Source organism: Anabas testudineus, chromosome 21 (assembly GCF_900324465.2).
Source record: "Anabas testudineus chromosome 21, fAnaTes1.2, whole genome shotgun sequence".
NCBI classification, from domain to species: domain Eukaryota; kingdom Metazoa; phylum Chordata; class Actinopteri; order Anabantiformes; family Anabantidae; genus Anabas; species Anabas testudineus.
Window position 1 is genome coordinate 9,890,534 of NC_046629.1, and position 19,444 is coordinate 9,909,977.

General features: G+C 40.3%; 2 protein-coding genes across 5 annotated transcripts in view; one reads left to right on the forward strand and one right to left on the reverse strand.

Moving 5' to 3' along the window:
• The first annotated feature begins 1,063 nt into the window (after nucleotides 1-1,063).
• On the forward strand, nucleotides 1,064-13,040 carry srpx (sushi-repeat containing protein X-linked). 2 transcript variants are annotated; one of them, XM_026376543.1, is made up of 10 exons: nucleotides 1,064-1,181; nucleotides 5,305-5,361; nucleotides 6,819-7,007; nucleotides 7,487-7,663; nucleotides 8,068-8,194; nucleotides 8,318-8,439; nucleotides 9,556-9,735; nucleotides 10,355-10,488; nucleotides 12,117-12,238; nucleotides 12,317-13,040. In XM_026376543.1, the coding sequence occupies exons 1-10, from the start codon at nucleotides 1,121-1,123 to the stop codon at nucleotides 12,492-12,494; spliced, it is 1,347 nt and encodes a 448-aa protein (XP_026232328.1). In that variant the 5' UTR covers nucleotides 1,064-1,120; the 3' UTR covers nucleotides 12,495-13,040. The 2 variants fall into 2 exon arrangements, with proteins under 2 accessions (XP_026232328.1, XP_026232329.1); XM_026376544.1 differs by lacking the exon at nucleotides 5,305-5,361.
• Nucleotides 13,041-13,975: 935 nt separating this feature from the next.
• sytl5 (synaptotagmin-like 5) overlaps nucleotides 13,976-19,444 on the reverse strand; it is a 29,909-nt gene continuing 24,440 nt past the window's right edge. For all 3 annotated transcript variants that reach the window (XM_026376542.1, XM_026376541.1, XM_026376540.1), the window contains exons 12-17: nucleotides 19,233-19,335; nucleotides 18,976-19,137; nucleotides 18,784-18,892; nucleotides 17,483-17,621; nucleotides 17,200-17,408; nucleotides 13,976-16,439 (exon numbers count right to left, since the gene is read on the reverse strand). In XM_026376542.1, coding sequence (XP_026232327.1) covers nucleotides 16,297-16,439; nucleotides 17,200-17,408; nucleotides 17,483-17,621; nucleotides 18,784-18,892; nucleotides 18,976-19,137; nucleotides 19,233-19,335 — 865 coding nt within the window. In that variant the 3' untranslated portion in view covers nucleotides 13,976-16,296. The remainder of the gene's footprint in view (nucleotides 16,440-17,199; nucleotides 17,409-17,482; nucleotides 17,622-18,783; nucleotides 18,893-18,975; nucleotides 19,138-19,232; nucleotides 19,336-19,444) is intronic.

The window sequence follows — 19,444 nt, forward strand, 5'->3', positions numbered from 1 at the left end:
GCTCATGCGGGCGTAACCATTGGCTCGACCCACATGCAATTACAGCTCAGGAGATCATCTCTCAGTCTCTTCAATGAACACTTCCTGTTCCTGTTTCCCCTCAAGACGAGGCGCAGTTCAGCACCTTCATGTGTGGACTCACCCCCTCACAGTACATGGGGTCTTCAAGCTTGTGGAGGAGAAAATTAAACACTGATTAGTCTTTCAACAGTTCAGTACTTTCACTGGTTTCTCTCTCTGAGCGTGTTTGTGTGTGTGAGCAGCTCTTATTATTTAGCACAGAGTCACTGGAACTCATCAGCACCTCTCCTTTTCCTATAGAGATGAATCGATCAATCAAAACATTGATTATGGTGGTTACTATAGAACAGATAATTGGATAAGCGTTGCTAGGAAACAGTCTGCGTTCCTATAACATCAGTGAAACAGGTTGTAGATGTCAATGTCTGCTGCACAGCAGTCCAAAGGGGATCATAAACAACCGGGATATATAGCTTTGCACCATTAAAGCCCTCTGTAGATGAACTTCTAGTGCATTAGTGTCATCTTACTCATCTAGTTAGCAAGTCGTTCACCCTCATATTTAAGATTTGCAGAGATCATAGTGCCAAGAAATAAAAATATAACCTGTTTCTCTGCAAATTCAAAGTGCAGCATGAAGACTAACTCACAGAGACTTCTCCAGTATACCTAAACTATATCTAACTTCTAAAGCGAGTAGAAATCGAGTAGATTTAGAGTAGAAATGTATTATTTAATGATCCCTCTGTTATGTTAATATAAAATCTTATTATTACAGATGCAGAAACCTGTATGTATGTATAGCATTGGAACTAACTCTAACTTACTCAAATGTACGACGTCATTACTACTTGAATGAAATTAAATAATGTTTGTTATTAATCAATTCCCTGCTGATGATGATGGAGGACAGTTGGCCCGCGGGCACAGTCCTCGCCATCTGTGCCGCCTCATGCCGGTGAACCGGGTCTGACTGTATTAGGAGAATCCTCCCTTGTTTCTGGAGCAAGAGGCGGGCCTTTGGGAAGCAGGAATGCGCTGGAGGTTTTCCTGCGAGCTCTCCTTTACATGTTGAGGAGCGTCCGTCCCGCGTCTCAACATGGACATGTGGCCGCTGGTGCTCCTGTTTGTCCAGCTCTGCTTCTGCTCCGGGTATGAAGGTAAAGACCGACAAAGGGCCTCATTCTCCGCTTTGATCGATTAACCCTGCTGGGACCACATTGATCCATTAATCGAACATCTGATCATCAGTGACTGGTGACTAAATCTGGGTCATTACTAGTTTGAATTAGATTTTAAAGATGCTGCGTTTGGGGACATTTTTGCTGCACTTTTACGCATGTGTTCGCGTCTCCACCGCTGGTTTTTGGTGAACCGCGTTTGTGTTTACGTGGAGGGGGAGTCAGCGGGGGGAGTGCAGTGTGCATCTGGGGGACGTTTCTCCACACAGAGCTCCGTTTGTGGCACTAATGAAAGCCCTGACTTAGACTTCCACCTATCCTCGTCTTCACTTATTGATGGTTTACTGAGATAAAACAGTTTGAATCGAACTACAACAAGTGACATGTGCAGCTTATTACTGTGGGGTTGTGTATCTGCTACTTCACAGATGATTTTCTGTCCTGGTGTTGAGTAAACACAGAGAAACTATCTCTCTGAAGTCGAGTTGCAACAATGAGGATAAGTCGATTATATGATAAGTGGATTACCAGCAAAGAATTTGAACTATTTTGATAATTAATCATTTAAGTATTTAGTTTTTCTTGCAACAAGCATTTAATAGTTTTGCTTTATTTTATCAGTGGAACCTACATGTAAATGAAAGATTTCTAATGCCTCTGGAAAAATGTGATGTTTTTTATAGTTTCTCACCTATGAACTAAATTATTTCACCATTAGTAGTAGTAATAAATATCCACAGGTTAATAACAGTACTAGTGTGTATCATACAAGGCAAGAAAATGGACAGGCTGTCCAGAGACATGGAGTCAGACAGAGCTGAGCTTGTCGCCTGCGCTGTGGAGTTGGAATGACTTCAAAGCAAAGTGTAGATATAGTACTGTGTGAATGGCTGTATGCAGTGGCTACATGCCTGTAGATGGTTTTCAAGTGGCTCACCACTGCTGTATGATCATACAGGCTGAAACATGAACACAAGCTGCAGAGCAGATTTATACTGACAGACTAAAAACTGCTTGTTGAGCTGGACTCCGCTCTGCTCAGTGGTAGCGTGTGTGTGTGTGTGTATTTATGAGGAGTTTATTTTACAGGGGTATGTTTGCTTTTGTTCTGGGGGTCAGTTAACCCATGTATTTGTTGTGTGTGCATGCCTAAAATTGTGTGGCTCTTCTTCTACTTTAGTAGCAATGGAAATCTTTAGTTTCTTTCTTAAGGGGAGCCTGTATTCGACATCAATTCTTACAGTTTGCTGCAAATATTTGTAAAAGCCTGATCATATTTTCCATGATGATTCTGATGTGGGTCAGTGGCAGAAGGATCCTCCACACACAGGGAGTCACTTGGAGAAATGCCACAGAGCGCCGTCACTGCAGAACAGTTGATCCTTAGTTGTAGAGTTGAGTCTGCCAGAAAAAGAGCAGCACTTTCTGACATGTTAAATCAGGAATTGGAACAAACCAAAAGCTATTTTTTTGATGCATGAGTGAATAGTTAAGAGGTAGTTACTGTTCTGAACTGGGTAAATGAATGAGCTCAGTTGTTGTCTGTCAACCACTGCAGGTCAAGAAACAGGAGCAAGGTTTCCTTATCAATGAACAAGAGAAGACTTCATGAGCATAAAGTCAGAGGATTTACCACAAGATGTCAAAAACAGACAGGCCAGGTTGCATTTCACAAAGTGAAACCAGGAAAGTTCTTATGTAGTGATGTTGACGTGATTAAAAAAGCAGCTGTGGACATGTTGGTTTACAGTATAACTGGAGCAGAAAACGTAACTGCTGCAAGTGAACTAAACCTGACAACATGGCGTGTTCAACTGAGCAATAAAGAAATCTCACCGTATTTTCTGCTGTGACATTTAGTTCAACATTTACAGGGAATGAGCTTCTATGTAATGGCAGTCTGTATTACAGGCCTGCAGAGAAAAGCTAATTGTAATATCATGCCCTGTAATTTAAAGCGTATTCACTCCGAGAGTCAGGATGAGAAGTTGTTATGCTGCCTGCATTATTAATATTTTGACATCTTTCTCTCTAAGAACTCCTTTGAAGTAGGAAAGGAAGAGATCCCTCTTCATCACATTGACAGATTTATTACTGAATACAAGTCTCAGATCTCATGTTCTCGTTTTGAACTCGCTTGCTTATGAAAAGCTTTTATCTATAAGGACAAATCAGGTCAAGCCAAGTGAACCTAGCTGCAGTGCAAGCAGCTACAGGCCTTCAGGTCCACTTGAACCTGCACCACCTGCAGGTATTACATGTAACAGCAGCTGTGTTTGAGATATACAGATGAAAACATTAAAGATGCATCAAGGGGAACACAGCCAGCTATATGATTTCAATGGTAAATGCAGAGCATGCATCAAATATACATTGTCTATTTCATAGTGCAGCCTCTAACAAACCTCTGGTAGAGGCTGCACCTCTGCCTCTGCCAGCCTCTGCCTGCACACTCATATCATAGACCTTTAAATATGCAAAAAAGAGTTGTTAGCTTTTGTATATTAGTGAACCATGGCTATAGCGCCTGAAAAAACAAATAGAAAAAAGAAAAACACTTTGAATTGAATTTCTGTGTGAGTTTTTGATGTATTCTGGAGGCTGCAGTGATAAAATGATGTGCCATCTTTTAGTGATTTTGTTTTAGGAGCTTTATAATGGTCATTTATCTTGCTGGAGAGATATCGATTAAGCCAAAACTAAAATTGTACCTGTGGTGGGAATGATTATATTTCTCTGTGCTCCAATGCCTTGGATTGCCTGGATTAGCTTTTTATGTCATTTACTTGGATTGTATACTTGATAAAATACCATATCATTAATCTCTAACTGCTTAAGGTGTCTTGAAGTTTTGAAATGTTATATGTCTGTTGCTGTAAATCTGTCTTAGTGTGTGTGTGAAAAGTAGTGCAAAGACAACATGTGAAATGTTGAACTTAGATAGATAGATTTAATTGGCAGCAGTACTATTGTCTATCAAATATAGATTTTAAATGGCTGTTAATCTTTAAAACCTGTGACTAGATATATATATATATATATATATATATATATATATATCCTTTTTTCTTTGAATGACAAGCGATCATTTTTTCAGCATCTGAGGCGCCAACTGATGTTCACTTGAAGACACACACACACACACACACACACACACACACCTACCTGTAATTAGTTTTCCATTTCTTTCTCTGCCTCCTGCTTTTCCCCCATTAAGAAACAGACATTAAAGTTTTCCCATTAGACAACTAAATGTGACTCACTCGGTATGTGGGTTTGCTCTGAACGGTTCATGCTGTGTGATCTGACTGCTAAAACCTCAGCCCTTATTGTTGTGTGTGTGTGTGTGTGTGTGTGTGTGTGTGTGTGTGTATGATGACTTGCGGCATTTTAGTCCAGACAGCTTTGATTAAACTGACAGAAAAGTCATGATGAGAAATGGAGATGAGGACAGTATCAGGTTCATTGACCAAATTGGGGCTGATGTATGAAGGTGAACGCTTGTCCCTTGTGGATCCTGAACAAAGGGCACATTCACACCGGGGTTCATAACATCCCGGGACCAAGGTTGAACCCCCCTCCCCCTTTACTTTAACCTATTCCTCACCCTGTATTCTCCTTCCTCTCTGTTTTTATTGCTTCCTGACCTGCTCCCCCTTCTTCCTGCTTTCTGAAATAATCCTCCTCGCTCATCACAATTCACCTCACATTTGTCTTTTGCCAGTGTCACCCAGCTGTGTCATCCATCAGCTCTGCAGCCACCACAGAGAAGCATTTCTGTTCCTCTTGGATGCTGATCTTTTATGTCTTTTATGGTCTGAATGTCTTTGGCTTTCACTGAGTAATGTTTGACTCACAATGGATTGGTGTCAATGGTAAGTGCTATACGGAGATTTTTGAGATTTCTCCAAACCAGCTGGAAAAAGAGGATCTTTTGAGGTTTATTCTTTCTGCGTGCATCCTGTCCAAAAGATCCCCTGGAGTCTGCCTCAGATTAAAAGTTAAGCAATGTTTCTGAGCCCAGTGTAATGCTTTCAAACATTGCTTAACTTCTTAAATCCAACTCCTTTTGTGTTATTTGCTGCTTTTCTTTTATCCCCAGGGTCAGGACAGTATGGCTACGGAGACGATGAGGACTGGTATTCTCGTAGATATAAAGGTGACTACAAGCTCTGTTACCAAAACACACGCGCGTGCACAACATACATTTTGAAAAGGGACTCACATTTCATTTTTAGGGGTGCTTATAATGAGATCAATGTAAACATGCAGAACTACAGCTTGAAGTTACTAACTAGCTACTGACCCAAATTGAGCCAAAGTGGTGTAAAAAGAAAAATAAAGACATTTTATATACCATTCAACGTCTTAAAAGACATGGGGTTAAAATTAGAAAAAACTGCGTCTTTAAAGAGCCATAATTTAACGCCAGGTAGTTCAGCCAATTTTGTAAACTGACACAGTTACGTCAAAGTACCGTAGATTCCAGCTTCATATCCAGTGTCAGTCAGACGTGGATCATTATAGTACCGGCCAAACCGAACTCCCTTCTTATGTAAAAGCTCAAATGTAGTATTATTTTCTCTAACTCTGTGGCTGTGGAGGCTTTGCCAATACACACACACACACATAGAGGGAGCAAGTCAGGCTTGCTGTGTAATGAATACTTATTTTTATTCTAACTGGAAATTAGTCTAAGCTGGTGTGTACTCTCCTCTCCAAGTGTGTGCAGATGTGTGTGTGTGTGTGTGTGTTGCTCCACGGGGCTGAGCCAGCAGGAAATAAACTGCAGATTTTTATTTCCATGTATTGGAATAAGAACCTTGTGGCCCCTGAAGCTTCAAACAAGGAATTCTTGCATAAATGTTGCAGAGATGGATACCAAATGCCAAACCAGAGAATTATGTGCTGGACTGGTTCCTTGTTGGGACCAGCATTTTCTTAGTTTGCCAGACAACTGGTCCTGGCTAAGAAGCAGTGTAGAAGATAATGCACCAGGAGGTGCAAAGCTAAGCTAACCAATCAGATTAAAACATTATTATGGCAGACTTTTAGTTCATTTAACCTTCTTCTATTAATGGCAACCACTAATGCGTGCCTTTACACCATTGGCACTAGAAAATTAGTGCTACTGTTAATCTAAATGTCACAAGTCTTAATATTGGAATTACTGTAGTTCATGGAACATGCATTAATTGCTTTAATTAGGACTCTCTTGGCCTACAGTAAAATGTCTGTGGTAGCATCACATGTATTGAGAGCGCTATCGAACACAGTTTGAATCAGCAGTCTGCGTCTCCGACACCTTTTCTCACTCCATCACACACACTGGTAAGCGCTCTCTACACATTATTATCTTCGGTTTCCTCAAATGAGACTAACTTGTTTGCCTCATGAGACACTGTTAAATTACGGGAAGTGGCACATAAGGTAATGAGAAATCCACTGTATCGGATGATGGGTGGATTTTAAGACTTTATAGCATAAGGACGTCTTTCTGACCTCTTGTAGTCTTCAGGTAAGAAGTGAAGAGGGTTTTGGGGCTTATACTGTATTTAAGGACATGCTGTTAAAACTATAATCAGGTCACTGTAGTTGTCTTCTTTTCATTTTCAGGCACACCGTGGTGTGCGCCTATTAAGGTGAAACATGGTGACGTGAGCTGTCGCACACCCAGAGGAGAGCACTACAGGAACGTCATGGGAACACGCTGTAAAATCCGCTGTAAGCAGGGATACGAGGCCCAGAGCTCAGAGGTGGTGTGCATGGCCAACAAACACTGGTCCTCCAACTACGCCTGCACAGGTGAAAACATGTATTCTTGACCCTGGACGTTTCAGCTTTAAACCACATGTCACTGTTGAGTCTGTGTTATGGTTATGGATATTCTCCATCCAACTTCAATTAATTAAGACTGCTGGTTTTCTGTGTTATGTAATTAATCTTTATACGACAAAGTTGTAAACTGTTAAATTAATCCATTACTTGTCCCAGATGTCTGTTGTGTACTGGGATGAAACATTACTGCATTGTAACTCAGGATACTAATGGGCAATCACTGCTGCTCTTACTAAACAAGCTCATTTGTAGGATGTTGGAAAGTATAGCTGCTCTAAATAGCTGCACTTTTTGATATGTGAACCTATTTTAAGCCAGCTCTGTATCAGTCATCATCATCAGTCTAACTTACGGCACACATCTGAGCCGAATGAAGCAAAGCAAACTGAGCAAAACTGTGAACTCGCATTGAGCACTCCATCACGTCTGAGTGTTTTCTATGACAGAAATCCGCTGTCCAAAGCTCAACATGCCTGTCAACGGCGGCTACAAGTGTTCGGACGGCTCCTACTTCAACTCTCGCTGCGAGTTCTTCTGCTCCCCTGGATACAGTCTGAAGGGCCAGAAAACTGCAACCTGCCAGCACAGCAAGGTGTGGAGTGCTGGCGTCCCGACGTGTGTCGGTAAGACTATGCAACAGGTCGTTATTCATGCATAATTTAGTCTCTGCCGGAGGCCTGGAGCCTGCAGACTACAGGGTCTGCAGGCCCTGATTAATTATATAAATATATGATTAATTATATATATATATATATATATATATATATAAATATAAACACACATACTGTGGTTTGTCTCCCTCTCAAATCGGGAAATAATATTAATAATTACTTAATGTTCATCTGTCATTAATAATCACTTCTTGGACAAAATTTGCTCTATCTTAAGTAAATATAACAGTAAAATGTTGATAAATACCAACAAACATTTACACTTTCAAAATGGGTTATTCTTAAGTAAGTAAATATTTAACTTTTTTTTATAACATTTTATAAATTATTTTAAGTATTTCTCTTTTTCTCTGTAGATATTGATCCCCCCAAAATCAAGTGTCCTAATGTGAAGGAAAAGTGGGCCGAACCGGGGAAACTGACAGCGAAGGTGACCTGGGACACACCAGAGGGCATCGACACTGCGGATGGCATCCTTACTGAGTCGGTGTCTTCTTTTAAGCTTTCCTCCCATTTTGCTTCAGTGAGCCGAGTCCTGTTTGTCATTCAACTCTGAGCAGAGAGATCACAGTGAAAGCTTTAAACAGAGCCCTCTGTCTTTTGCAGTGTTATGCTGAAAGGGAAACCTTCAAAATCAGACTTCCCAGAGGGGCTTCATAAGATGTCCTACACTGTGTTTGATCGCGCTGAGAACAAAGCAACCTGTCGCTTCAACATCAGGGTGCGAGGTGAGCTTCTCATTTGAATTGTATATTTAGTACTAGTACAAGTACTCAATTGTTAAACTTCAAGTTATATCAGTTTATCATGTTATAAATAGTATGACCTATTTGTCTTTTAGCTAATGCAAAGCAGGTCAGCTGAACATGGAAAACATCTGGAGATATCCTGTTAAGACAATTCTTATTAGAAAAAAGATCTGTTTGCAGAAAACTCACTGAGAAATTGTCTGGGAATCATGGACCCATAAAACAGTGCTGGATTTTCTATTGGAAATAGTTTTGGTTCGTCTTTGGGGCCAATCGTTCTCCCAAAATGAGATTGCTCAGCCTCACAGGGACTAACAGCTGATGGTGTTTGGATGGCTTGTGTGTCTAGTACATTTTCCAGTACACAAGTTAAGTTTATGACAAACATCCAACATAAAAACAGGTTAATAGAAAATATGTCCACATAACTTTTATCATACTTCAGGGTCCCGTAGTCACCAGAGGTTGATGACCAACTGAACCAAATACCTTATGTTGGACACTTGAGGGACGTCCTCTTTTCTATTTTGTTATGTTTTATTTGTAACAAGGAAAGATATTGTATAAACAGAGCAAAAGGGAAAACTAAACCGTAGGCACATGACATACTTTACTGAAGGGCCCCTCTAGGAATACATCCGTTTTCCATCACAGATATTTCCCAAACGACAGTATTTGCCTTTTCCCACTGAAGATATTTTGACATATCACAGTTAGAAAACCACAGATGTATGTGATAAATAACAATGGATTTAATTTAGCTGGTTTCCGTTTCACAGTCCTGTCTCAGTGTCACAGCACATTCAGCTAAAGCAGAGTCAGTGTTCCTTGTTATCATTAGTAAGATGCTCTTTTCCTACTATGACAAGTCAGAATGTCTCAAAAAGGCCGATTGTTAAGGTCATTTGTTTTAGATCAGTGTTTAGTTTTTACTGATTTATGCAGGCAAACTCTTTATAACAAGATATGGTAATTAGCTGTTCTTCTAAATCTAAAGCATCTCTTTGAAAGTCATTGTACTGAATATTTCAGTTTCAATAATAATGTAAAATTAAAACTCTACAACATCCCATGTTTCCTAATCTCTGTGTTTAGTGCGCCGCTGCAGCCCACTGTTTGCCCCGGACAACGGTTATATGAAGTGTGACAGTGACAAAGACAACTACGGTGCCACTTGTCAGTTCACCTGCACCGGTGGATACGAGCTACAGGGCAGCGCTGCCAGAGTGTGTCAGCATGGACTCACCTGGTCTGGTGCAGACACAACCTGTGCACGTATGTACTGCATGACGATGGTCTTTATTTTTTGTGTATGTATTTTTTTTTGTTGTTGTTTAGAACGGTTTCAAAAATGCATTTTCAGGAATTAAAGAAAACAAACAGAAAAAAAAGCAATTTATTCCAATTTTATCAAGTATTCAGTTACAATATACTGAAACCAACTGTGTAACTGTGTAAGTTCTGTGTACTGCCTTGTGTTGCAGTAACAATAAACAAAAAAAACTGTATACACAGCGAATTTTGTATCTATGTAGTAAACTGCTTCCATGAGAGAAGCTCGGTAGAGGAGAAAATAGCCCGATTTACTATCCATCAATCACAAAAATCAATACTGGACACGCCTCTATTGAATGCCTGCATCTGTGAGACATTAAAAGTAATGGATGGGACAGGCTCTGTTCCAACTCTTGTGAAACAGACCCTCAGCAATTAACACTCAACTGTGCATCAGCTCACTATTGAAGACAATGGTGCATGCATGTATATTGATTGTCAAAAAGAATCAAAGTATGCAGCATCTCATTGTAAAATTGTGTTGTATTGAATATTATGCTCTTGTGCTGTGTATCATGTCTTATCATATCACTTAATTGCATATTCAATGTCATCGCAGCCATGAACATTAACGTGGGAGTGCGGACGGCTGCTGCCCTGCTGGACCAGTTCTATGAGAAGCGACGGCTCCTCATTATCTCGGCCCCAACGGCTGCCAATCATAATTACCGCTTCCAGATGACTAACTTACAGGTGAGGCACAAGAGAGCCCGAGTTGTATGTCGGGTGACTGAGATGGAAGGAAGAAGGAACAAGAGTGGGCACTGCAGCGATTTGTTTCCTCTCCAGTGCTCCAATACAACGACCCTAGTGTGTTTTGGTTTGTTTCTCACTTAGCTGCCTAAGTGAGACAGATGAATAAGAGGAAGGGTGTCCACATGAACAGAAAACGTCAAGGTGATGAATAAATGAAACTGACACCGTCTCTGATGGGGCTATTCTGGAGCTGGATGTTTTGCAACCTCGTCAGAGCCCATCATGTCAGTGAACTGTCTTGAAACGCCTGAAGTTTCAAAGTCAGTGGGTTAAAATCTGAAAGACAAGGGGAACACAGTTTGTGAACAGCCTGAGTGATGGGTGCTGGAATCTGTCAGGTAGTTTGGTTATCAGGAGCTTTTTGTAATACAGTGTCATCTCATCTGTCTGGATGTTTATTCTCGCGGTTCTCTGGTTCTGGTTCATCTTGCATTCAAAACCGCTGTCACAGTTTACACTTTTATAAAATTATTTAGTGAGTGTTAAAAACTTTAACAACATGATGGGAGGTGACAATAAACGGATGCTGAATCTGAGAGAGCTTAGAGTACTCAAGGCTAAGGCTGGAAACCAGTGTTGTACATTTCTATATTACAGCTGGCAGGAAATGAGGGAAAAGAGAAGCGGCTATAAACGCTAGGCCATCAGGGTGTCTGATGCAGTGGTTTGATATTGGAGATTTTCTCCAGCTGAAAAGAAAAATATTTGAATCAAAATGGGTTTGAATACAATGAGAATGATACTTGGAAATCAGACCTGACAGAGCTTCAGTACCTGGCTAGTGCACTAAAAACAGTTCATCTACAGGCCCATAATAAACTAAACAGCTAAGAATATCTCCAGATGTTTAAAAAGCTAAGGCCAGGCAACTTTATTTATACTGTATAGCACATTTCACACACAGAGGCCCCTTTTTCCATATTTCTGCAGGATTAAATGGACACATTTGAATCTTACTACTGCTACTGAAAACAATTTACATTAGTAAATGATCACATCAAACAAAGTACAGTACTGGAGAACAAACCAATAGGCTAGAGACAATATAGCTTTTAATTATTTAAAATATCTTTTATTCTTTTTATTCATTCTTTTTTTTTTTCTTTTATAAATCAACACCTGCCCATTATGAGACAATGAGCTTCCTAGCTACTGTAGGTCGCAGTAGTTTGGAACATTTTCAATTAGTCTGATGTTGCTGATTGAAATTCCACAGAAAGAGACTGAACAGCCTCCTGCGGCACAATCCACTCTCAGTTTATAAATGTTTAACATCAGCCGACCGCCTGTAGTTACAATAGATATAAAAAGATGACTGCCTACAGCACCGAAGAGATTTAAGACTTGAAAATTAAGTGAGGCTTTTTAATACCTTTTCCCTTGTATTGTACTTTTCGAGGAAACTCACACTTTGAGTTATCTGTGTATTAAACTCTACACTTTAGCTACTGCACCATTCTGCACAGTGAAGGTCAAACTCAATAATAAGAAGCAATAACAGAAGTTCGTTTATGAGAAAAGTTTTTCAACTCTGCCCTTCTGTCTCTCTCTCTCTCTGAGAACAGCCTGCTCAGTGTGGACTAGATCTGAGGCACGTTACAGTAATCGAGATTGTTGGGACTCACCCAGCACAGATTGGGCGAATTCGTCACAGGCTGCTACCCCCAGGACTGGCCCTGCAGCTCAGGTACAAACACACACACACCCACACACACACACATTTTCATAATGTATATCGTATATCTCACTGAGCTCCACTTTCTAGGTTACTGCTCCAGATCACACAAAGGTCCTTCCAAATGGTGCTGATAGATAAGCAGGGTGTGGACAAGCAGCGCTACCCATTCCCAGTAACAGCAGCTGAGTTGTTCACCACCATCGACACGTTCCCCCTCCGCAAGGACGAGATGGTGCTGCAGCAGGAGGCGGGCCAGACCTGTTAGTCGTAATGCACCCCGGCCTTTCAGTGCACTTCTACGGACTGTCAGCCATCTTTGATCCTTTTCCTCCTCAGTCACGGCAGCCTCTTCTGTTTCTCACATCACACATTCCTACCTGAACTCATTCAGTCCTGAACACAAAAGGTGTGTGTGTCTGTGTGTGTGTGTGTGTGTGTGTGTGTGTGCATGTGTGTATACGTGTGTTAAAAATGGTGCTGATCTGAAACAGGCAGGTTTTTTTGAAAAACATTACTAAGTGGAATGGGTCACACATTACAACACAATCATATTGATTCAAGTGTCTCTACTATCTTTTTAATTTTTATTTGTATTATTAATATTTTCAAATCAGAAACATATTTTACTATTTTGTACAAAAGGCCTTTTTACTGTGTAAACTGGAAAGGTTTCCACCTGTCAAATATTTATGTCTCACTTCTCTAATAATGATTTACTCTGACACTCTCTGGAAAACTGCCTTATGTACAGTGCATCTTTACATCTATGCCTGAATTTACAAGACACTGATTAAAGATGTCTGTCACAGATGATGTGTGTCTTTGTGAGTGTTAGAGACAAATGGGAGCATTTGTGAGGAGAGAGAAGAAGAGAAGAAGTAATTTATGTCTACAGATGAGTAGTAAAAGATTCTTCTAGAATTAAATATTGCTCTTTAAATTAACGACTTTTATACTGCAAGTGTAATTATTTACTGGCAGCCTTTCTCAGGTCGTAATATGTGTGACTGAAATATCACCAGCTATTTGGATTTCCATAAATTATTTAACAGACATTGAGAATTTTCAATAATGAGCCACGTGTGGTTGATATAAGTCTTCTGATCTTGTGTTGTCATCACACTTTTATTTGGTCTCAGCAAAACCGATAGGTACTTGTCTTTGCTGTGATGTAGCAAATTCTAACATATAAAAATTAAGATAAGCACAGTAAACGTTACACCTGCTTCGTGGAGTGTAAACTCCACACTCCACCGCTTGGACGTCCTAAGAAAGTGGGATGCAAGAAATAAACTCGCTGTAGGACCTGCAGTTATCAGTTTTGTTTATTTACCCAGTTGTGCTGCAAGATCACTCCACACAGAGCCTCCTGTCAGATAATTGTGGTTTCTCCCCCCATTTACATGTTTAAAACCTGTTATGGAGTCGTGCAGTTTGTTTGGAAATGGCATGTTGGACAGACCTAACCAGCCCTCGGACAGGATAATTGTTACCTTCAGTCCTGCTCTTAAAACAATGGGTTGCATTTGTTCAAACAACCAAAGCAGGAGGAGGTGGAGTTTTGATGCAACTATCTCACCAAACAAAAAAAATCATCTCAGTCTTACATATTCAGCATGGGAACAAAGCACGAGTGAGCTCCAGAGCCTTTATCTTCTTCTGAGCTGTTTCACAGGTGTGTCCTGTTTGGATAATTGGAGCAACACAGGTGGACGAAAATGAGTGTAATTCAGATTTCCCCAAAACTCACAGATAAAAACATGGAATAAAGAGAAGGTAAACAGGATTATTGAAATAAGTGTTTCACACAAAGTGTCCAGAATGAATTTACTTCATCCAGGCTTGGATGTACCATCACGTCACAGTTGGATAAAACACTGTATGTACAAACAATGTACATACAGAAAGATCAAACAGATACTGGAAATATTCTCCTTAAAAACAGACAGGCGGTCTATTCAAATATGTATTTATTTCAAAATATTCCTGTAACACATTTGGGACAAAATAGGATTGAATACAGTGAATCCAGACACAGGAGCAAAGGTACATGCTGTACATCAAGCGTTTCGTCACTTACCAGGTATTGCACAAGCCTCTCATCTACGTGAATGATGTACAATGAACATCATGTATTATTTATTACTGTAATCGTGGAGTGTGGAATTATTTTTGCACTGGGAGTTTTAAGCAGAAGGTTTGTCAAGGACAAGAGGCCAAATTGGCATTCAACATGAAAAATGTTTCTATGGGGTTTAACTTGAGAATCGTTTTGAGAACGACGTGATTCATCACAGGATGGTGGAGCGTGGGGCCCTGGGAGACGGGGACAAGGTGACTGTCACAGACTCATTATTAGCCCACCCCGAGATGAGGGCTGATCACCTCAGTGCTGACTCACTCTGTAACACTCAGCCTCCGCCTCAGGATCCCTGGGACACACAATCACACTTCTTCTTCTTCTGAATGTCAACTGATGTCGCCATCAGTGCTTTCCTTTTCTTTTGTTCTTCTGTTGTCTCTAATAGTCATCATGCATTTTCTAATATCACACTGATACAGTGTTATGTAAATTTACACTGAAACTAGTCTAAATGGTGTAAACTGTCCAGACTTTGTGCCACAGATTTAATCAGCGGTGGAAAGTAACTACAGGTATTGTGGTGGTGTTACTGTGAGTTCGTCTTTCAACAGCTTGTACTTGAAAAACAGTCAACTGAAAGTAAATTAAAAAGAGTTCACAGTCATGCATGTGCTTTGACACAGCAGTGCGTTGAGCTAAATGCTAATGTCAACATGATTTTAGGGAAATACTGTGATGTTTAGTAAGATGAACCAGCTTTTCCTAGCGTCCAAATCTTTTGGTTTTTAACTTATGGAATCTGCATTCACAAAAGAAAAAATAACTGTTCTAAAAACGGAAATAATATATTAATTTTAAATGGAAAATTAACTTAAAATGCTGATTTAAAAAAGAAAAAGGAGAAATTATTGAGGTTTTACTTCTTTCTAAAGTTACACATTTACTGTTTAAATACTATATTTGATAAACCTCTTAATTATTCATAATATAATAATTAAATATGTTGTATAACATTTAACAAAGCAACAGTAAAAATATATTGTATATTTACTCTTTGTACCATGTGGATTTATACATTTAAAAATGTTTATACCTCTGTTAGGGGTTAGACTAAAATAGTGGATTATTAAGGATCATTAATTAATTTAAAATTTTGCATGTTGTAATAGATTGTAATAGATTTTTAGGTGGGAAATTGAAAATGTTAAATAAAAGAAATACATTTGTAGCTTTATTAAATATTAAGGCAATAAAGGGTATAAACTAAGGAGTCATACATATTCTTTTGGTCTTACAATCTATTAAAATTAGTTAATTTTAATGATGAAAGAGCTGATTGGTTGTTGGTTGATACAGAAATGTTATAGTGACCATACGATGTCAAAGTACTTTTACCTGAAATAGTTTCTTCTGATCATTAGTCTGCTTCAGTAACAATTAGAACAAGGGCGGGTCGTATTGTCGCCACTTTCCACCTCTGTACACAAGTGTTGATGAGGGGATGAAGCTCAGCATCATCGTGTGCTTCACACCAGCGGTTAACAAAGGGAATGTCTAAGTCTCTACATCACTGATCGCTTTACAAATCTCCGTCAGCTGTTACTACATGCAGATGTGACTCTGGTACGAGAATCACAGAGACGAGGACAGCCGCATCGTGTGCTTATTCAGTCGTTACAGTAAGTTACATACAACATGTTTGTGTTTTTTCCACATACAGTAGTAAACAGCAGTGCTTGGTCAAGACTAGATAATCTGGAGGACAGAGGGGCACATGTGGATGAGTGTGTAAGGCATGACTGGCTGATCTGGACAGGAGAAGGGAGCTGAACAGGGCACCTCGGGGGGAGAAGGAAGTAGGGAGAAGGACGTCCTTTTCTCGACCGGTCTACTTCTCCCGCTCTGTCCTCACACCACTTCTCCGTCTTTTCTCCTCTCCCTCTGTTAGTCTCTGTTATCGTCTCTGTCTGCTCTTCGGGCTGCCTCATGTATTGCACTTGCGCATGCTGGATCGCAGCATCAGTGTGCACTCGTGGGGGACTTCAGGGTTTTCAATCATGCGTTGCCACACTCGCTGCTCCTCCCCATATGAGTCCATCCAGTCTACCTCGGTCCCGTAGCTTTTACCTGGGGGGGAGAAACAAAAAATGGGTTGTACATTACAGGCATTAATAGAGTGCCCTGATGAGCTAATGTCTGAGTTATGACCTTCCCTGCTTCACACATCAAGCAGATGTTGTTTCTCATTCAAATGGAAAGCTGTTCCTTCAAAAACCAAACCAGACACATTCACAAGAGTCTGGGGCCCTTTCTAAAACTCTGTATCACTCCCATATAGACATGCCGATGACAGCAGTAATATTTTTGACATGTTGTACCATTTCATAGGAAACAGCCACTCTTAAATAACCATAATATGCACAATGCAAGAGAAAAATGAGCCTCCCTTTGCACTTCTCCCAAATCGAACAAGCCGTTTTCTCATTGAATATGTTTTCAGTGTGACAACCTCATTAGCCAGAGGAAAAATAACAACTCTCAGCTGTGCAACTAAAGATTTAGCTACCATATAGTTAAACAAGATGCCACTTATGATTCAGAGCTTTTGCACGATATGCATTTATGTCCTTAATTGATGTTTTAGAAGATATGTTCAAGTCCTTTCTCACTGAATTGAATACAGGCTTATTCTTATGGAGTAAGTATTACAGCATAGCCCCAGTATGGATCTTTAGTCTGTGGAGAGCTGTACACAGTTTCAGAGGAAATACTACTGTGTTTAAAATTCTGCACAAGGCTACGACCTTTATAAGAGGAATAAACATGTGGAGGTGTTTCACATACTAACAAACTACTTTGTTTTCCCAGTCTGCAATCTGCCACACACCTGTGCCAGCTCCCAGCCTGACTCCTCCCAGGAAGACGTTGCTGGCCAGAGCCTCTTTGTCCCACACGGTGAGCTCCAGACAGACGTTGTTGAGGTCTCCTGGCTGCAGGCCGCAGTAGGTGAATGTGTGGTTCCACTGTGGGTTCACAGTGCGACGTTCCACTGCCGTCTTGTGCTTGGTTGACTTGTTGCTGTCAGGGAGCAGGTACCTAAATAAAAACAACTTTATTGCACAATGTTCAGTCTGAGTTTTTTCAAATCACATCGTTTTTTACCAACTCACCCTTTTACAAAAGGATCAGAGGTGCCTCCAGACTTGACAGCAGTCAGATTTTTGGCTCCTTTGACTAGAAGCTCAACCATGCCCCCTTTAGGCAGAGTGAAGCTGCTCGTCTTCTTGCCTCTCAGGAAACTTTTCTTCACTAAGGGAGATGGACAGAAAAAAAGACGCCTCAGTTTACAGGTTTAAAAATGAGACTGGACAATTTCAACATATAGACAGAGTACAGACCATTGAGGTATCCACAATGCACACCTGTTGCTCTGACCGGGAGTCTACAATACCTTAAATAACTCCTTAAAAAACATCCTGCACCTCTGCAGAGTAGTGTTATTACTTTATCAAAGCCTACACTTAGGTATAGTAGCAGAAGACTAGAGCAGCTTATAACAATCTTATTGTTGGATATCCTCTCCCTCTCTCCACATCTCCTGTCTGTCTCAGCAAATTACTGTCAACAAAGGCAAAAATGCATCGCAAAAAACATGATATTAAAACTAGAATTGCTGTTGTCTATCTCAAATAACCAGTAAAGGTGCAGGTCACATATTCTAATAAGCACATGCAAGAGTTCAAGTGGATGTTTGTGCAAGATTAGTGGAATTTCCTTGAGGCGTTTCTGAGACATAGCAGTGACGGCTCCACTGTAACCCTGGTCAACAGAGAGCAGTTTATAATTTTAAGAAAAGTGGGATAAGAAAAGAACTTCCTACAAAAATCTAAAAGAATGAAAAGACAAGTTGATTCGACTGTAATTATTTCTATTAGGGCAATTTCTGTGGAGCTTAACACACACACAGACACACACACAGGAAAAAAATGTGGTCTGTCTGTATGGAGATAAATTGCACGAGGAACAAATGACCAAGAGTTGTTCTGCAAACAGGAAATCCGAGACAAGGATGAACATCTGTGCGAGCGTTAAACACATTAAACAAGTAACAACTTGACAGCACGCAGAGAGTCGGTGGTCAGGATCAGGACAATGCTCTATTTTTATATCTCGCCTGCAGTCTAACAGCAGCACTCTGCACTACGTCGAAAAAGAAAATCCAGTGAAAATGTGTGCAGGTCAGGAGGGGGTAGAACATGCTGAATTTTAGAGTTGAGAAGCAATTCACTGGTAACTGGTGGGTCAGCCATTATTTTAAAATAAAGTAAATAAAACTATAAAAATTAATTTTCAATTCAATTTGAGATCTGAACATTTCCAAACAGTTTGACTCACTATGAGCTTCAACATTATATACTGTTCATACAATATCATATCTAATACACAATGGTCATCACAGGTACAAACATACCTTGTACTTGGTCCAGAGGAAGCATGAGGTTCTTCTCAGCAGGTATATACTTCAACACGACCGTCAGTTCTCCCTTATACTGCATGGTGGCGTCTATACTGCTCTCCACCTGCACAAACACCGTTCAAACACCTGCACCTATAAAATGCATACAATAGAAGAAGAAGACATAATGCCGGTGGTGGTTCCTACCTTGGGCTGCAGGGCGTACCATTCCTCTATTTGGGAGTCAAACTCCCAGGAGTCAAAGGTCAGCTCCACTTCTCCCAAGAAGCTGTTGTGTCCAAATCGGTCGTGGTGCCACACAGAGACCTGCAGCGTTCGTGTCTCCAGCTGCGAGTGGCTGATCACATACTACACAACACAAAATAACATCAGTGATGTGCGTACTGAACTCAGCATCGTGTTGAGTTCACAGAATTAAAACTTCAAGTTTTTCAGACACTGACCCTCAGGTTCTCATTGAAAACAGGGTTAACGGAGTTCGGCTTGATGCTCGTCTTCCTCTTGCTCTGTCGTGACGTATCTGGCAACAGGTACGTCTTCACATAGCTGTCACGAAAAGGACAAAGAAAGAATTTTGTTTAAACCCACTACATGAAGTATCGGCTGCTCCTGATTCATTACAACAGATTCATGAATGACCACATTTAAATAATAA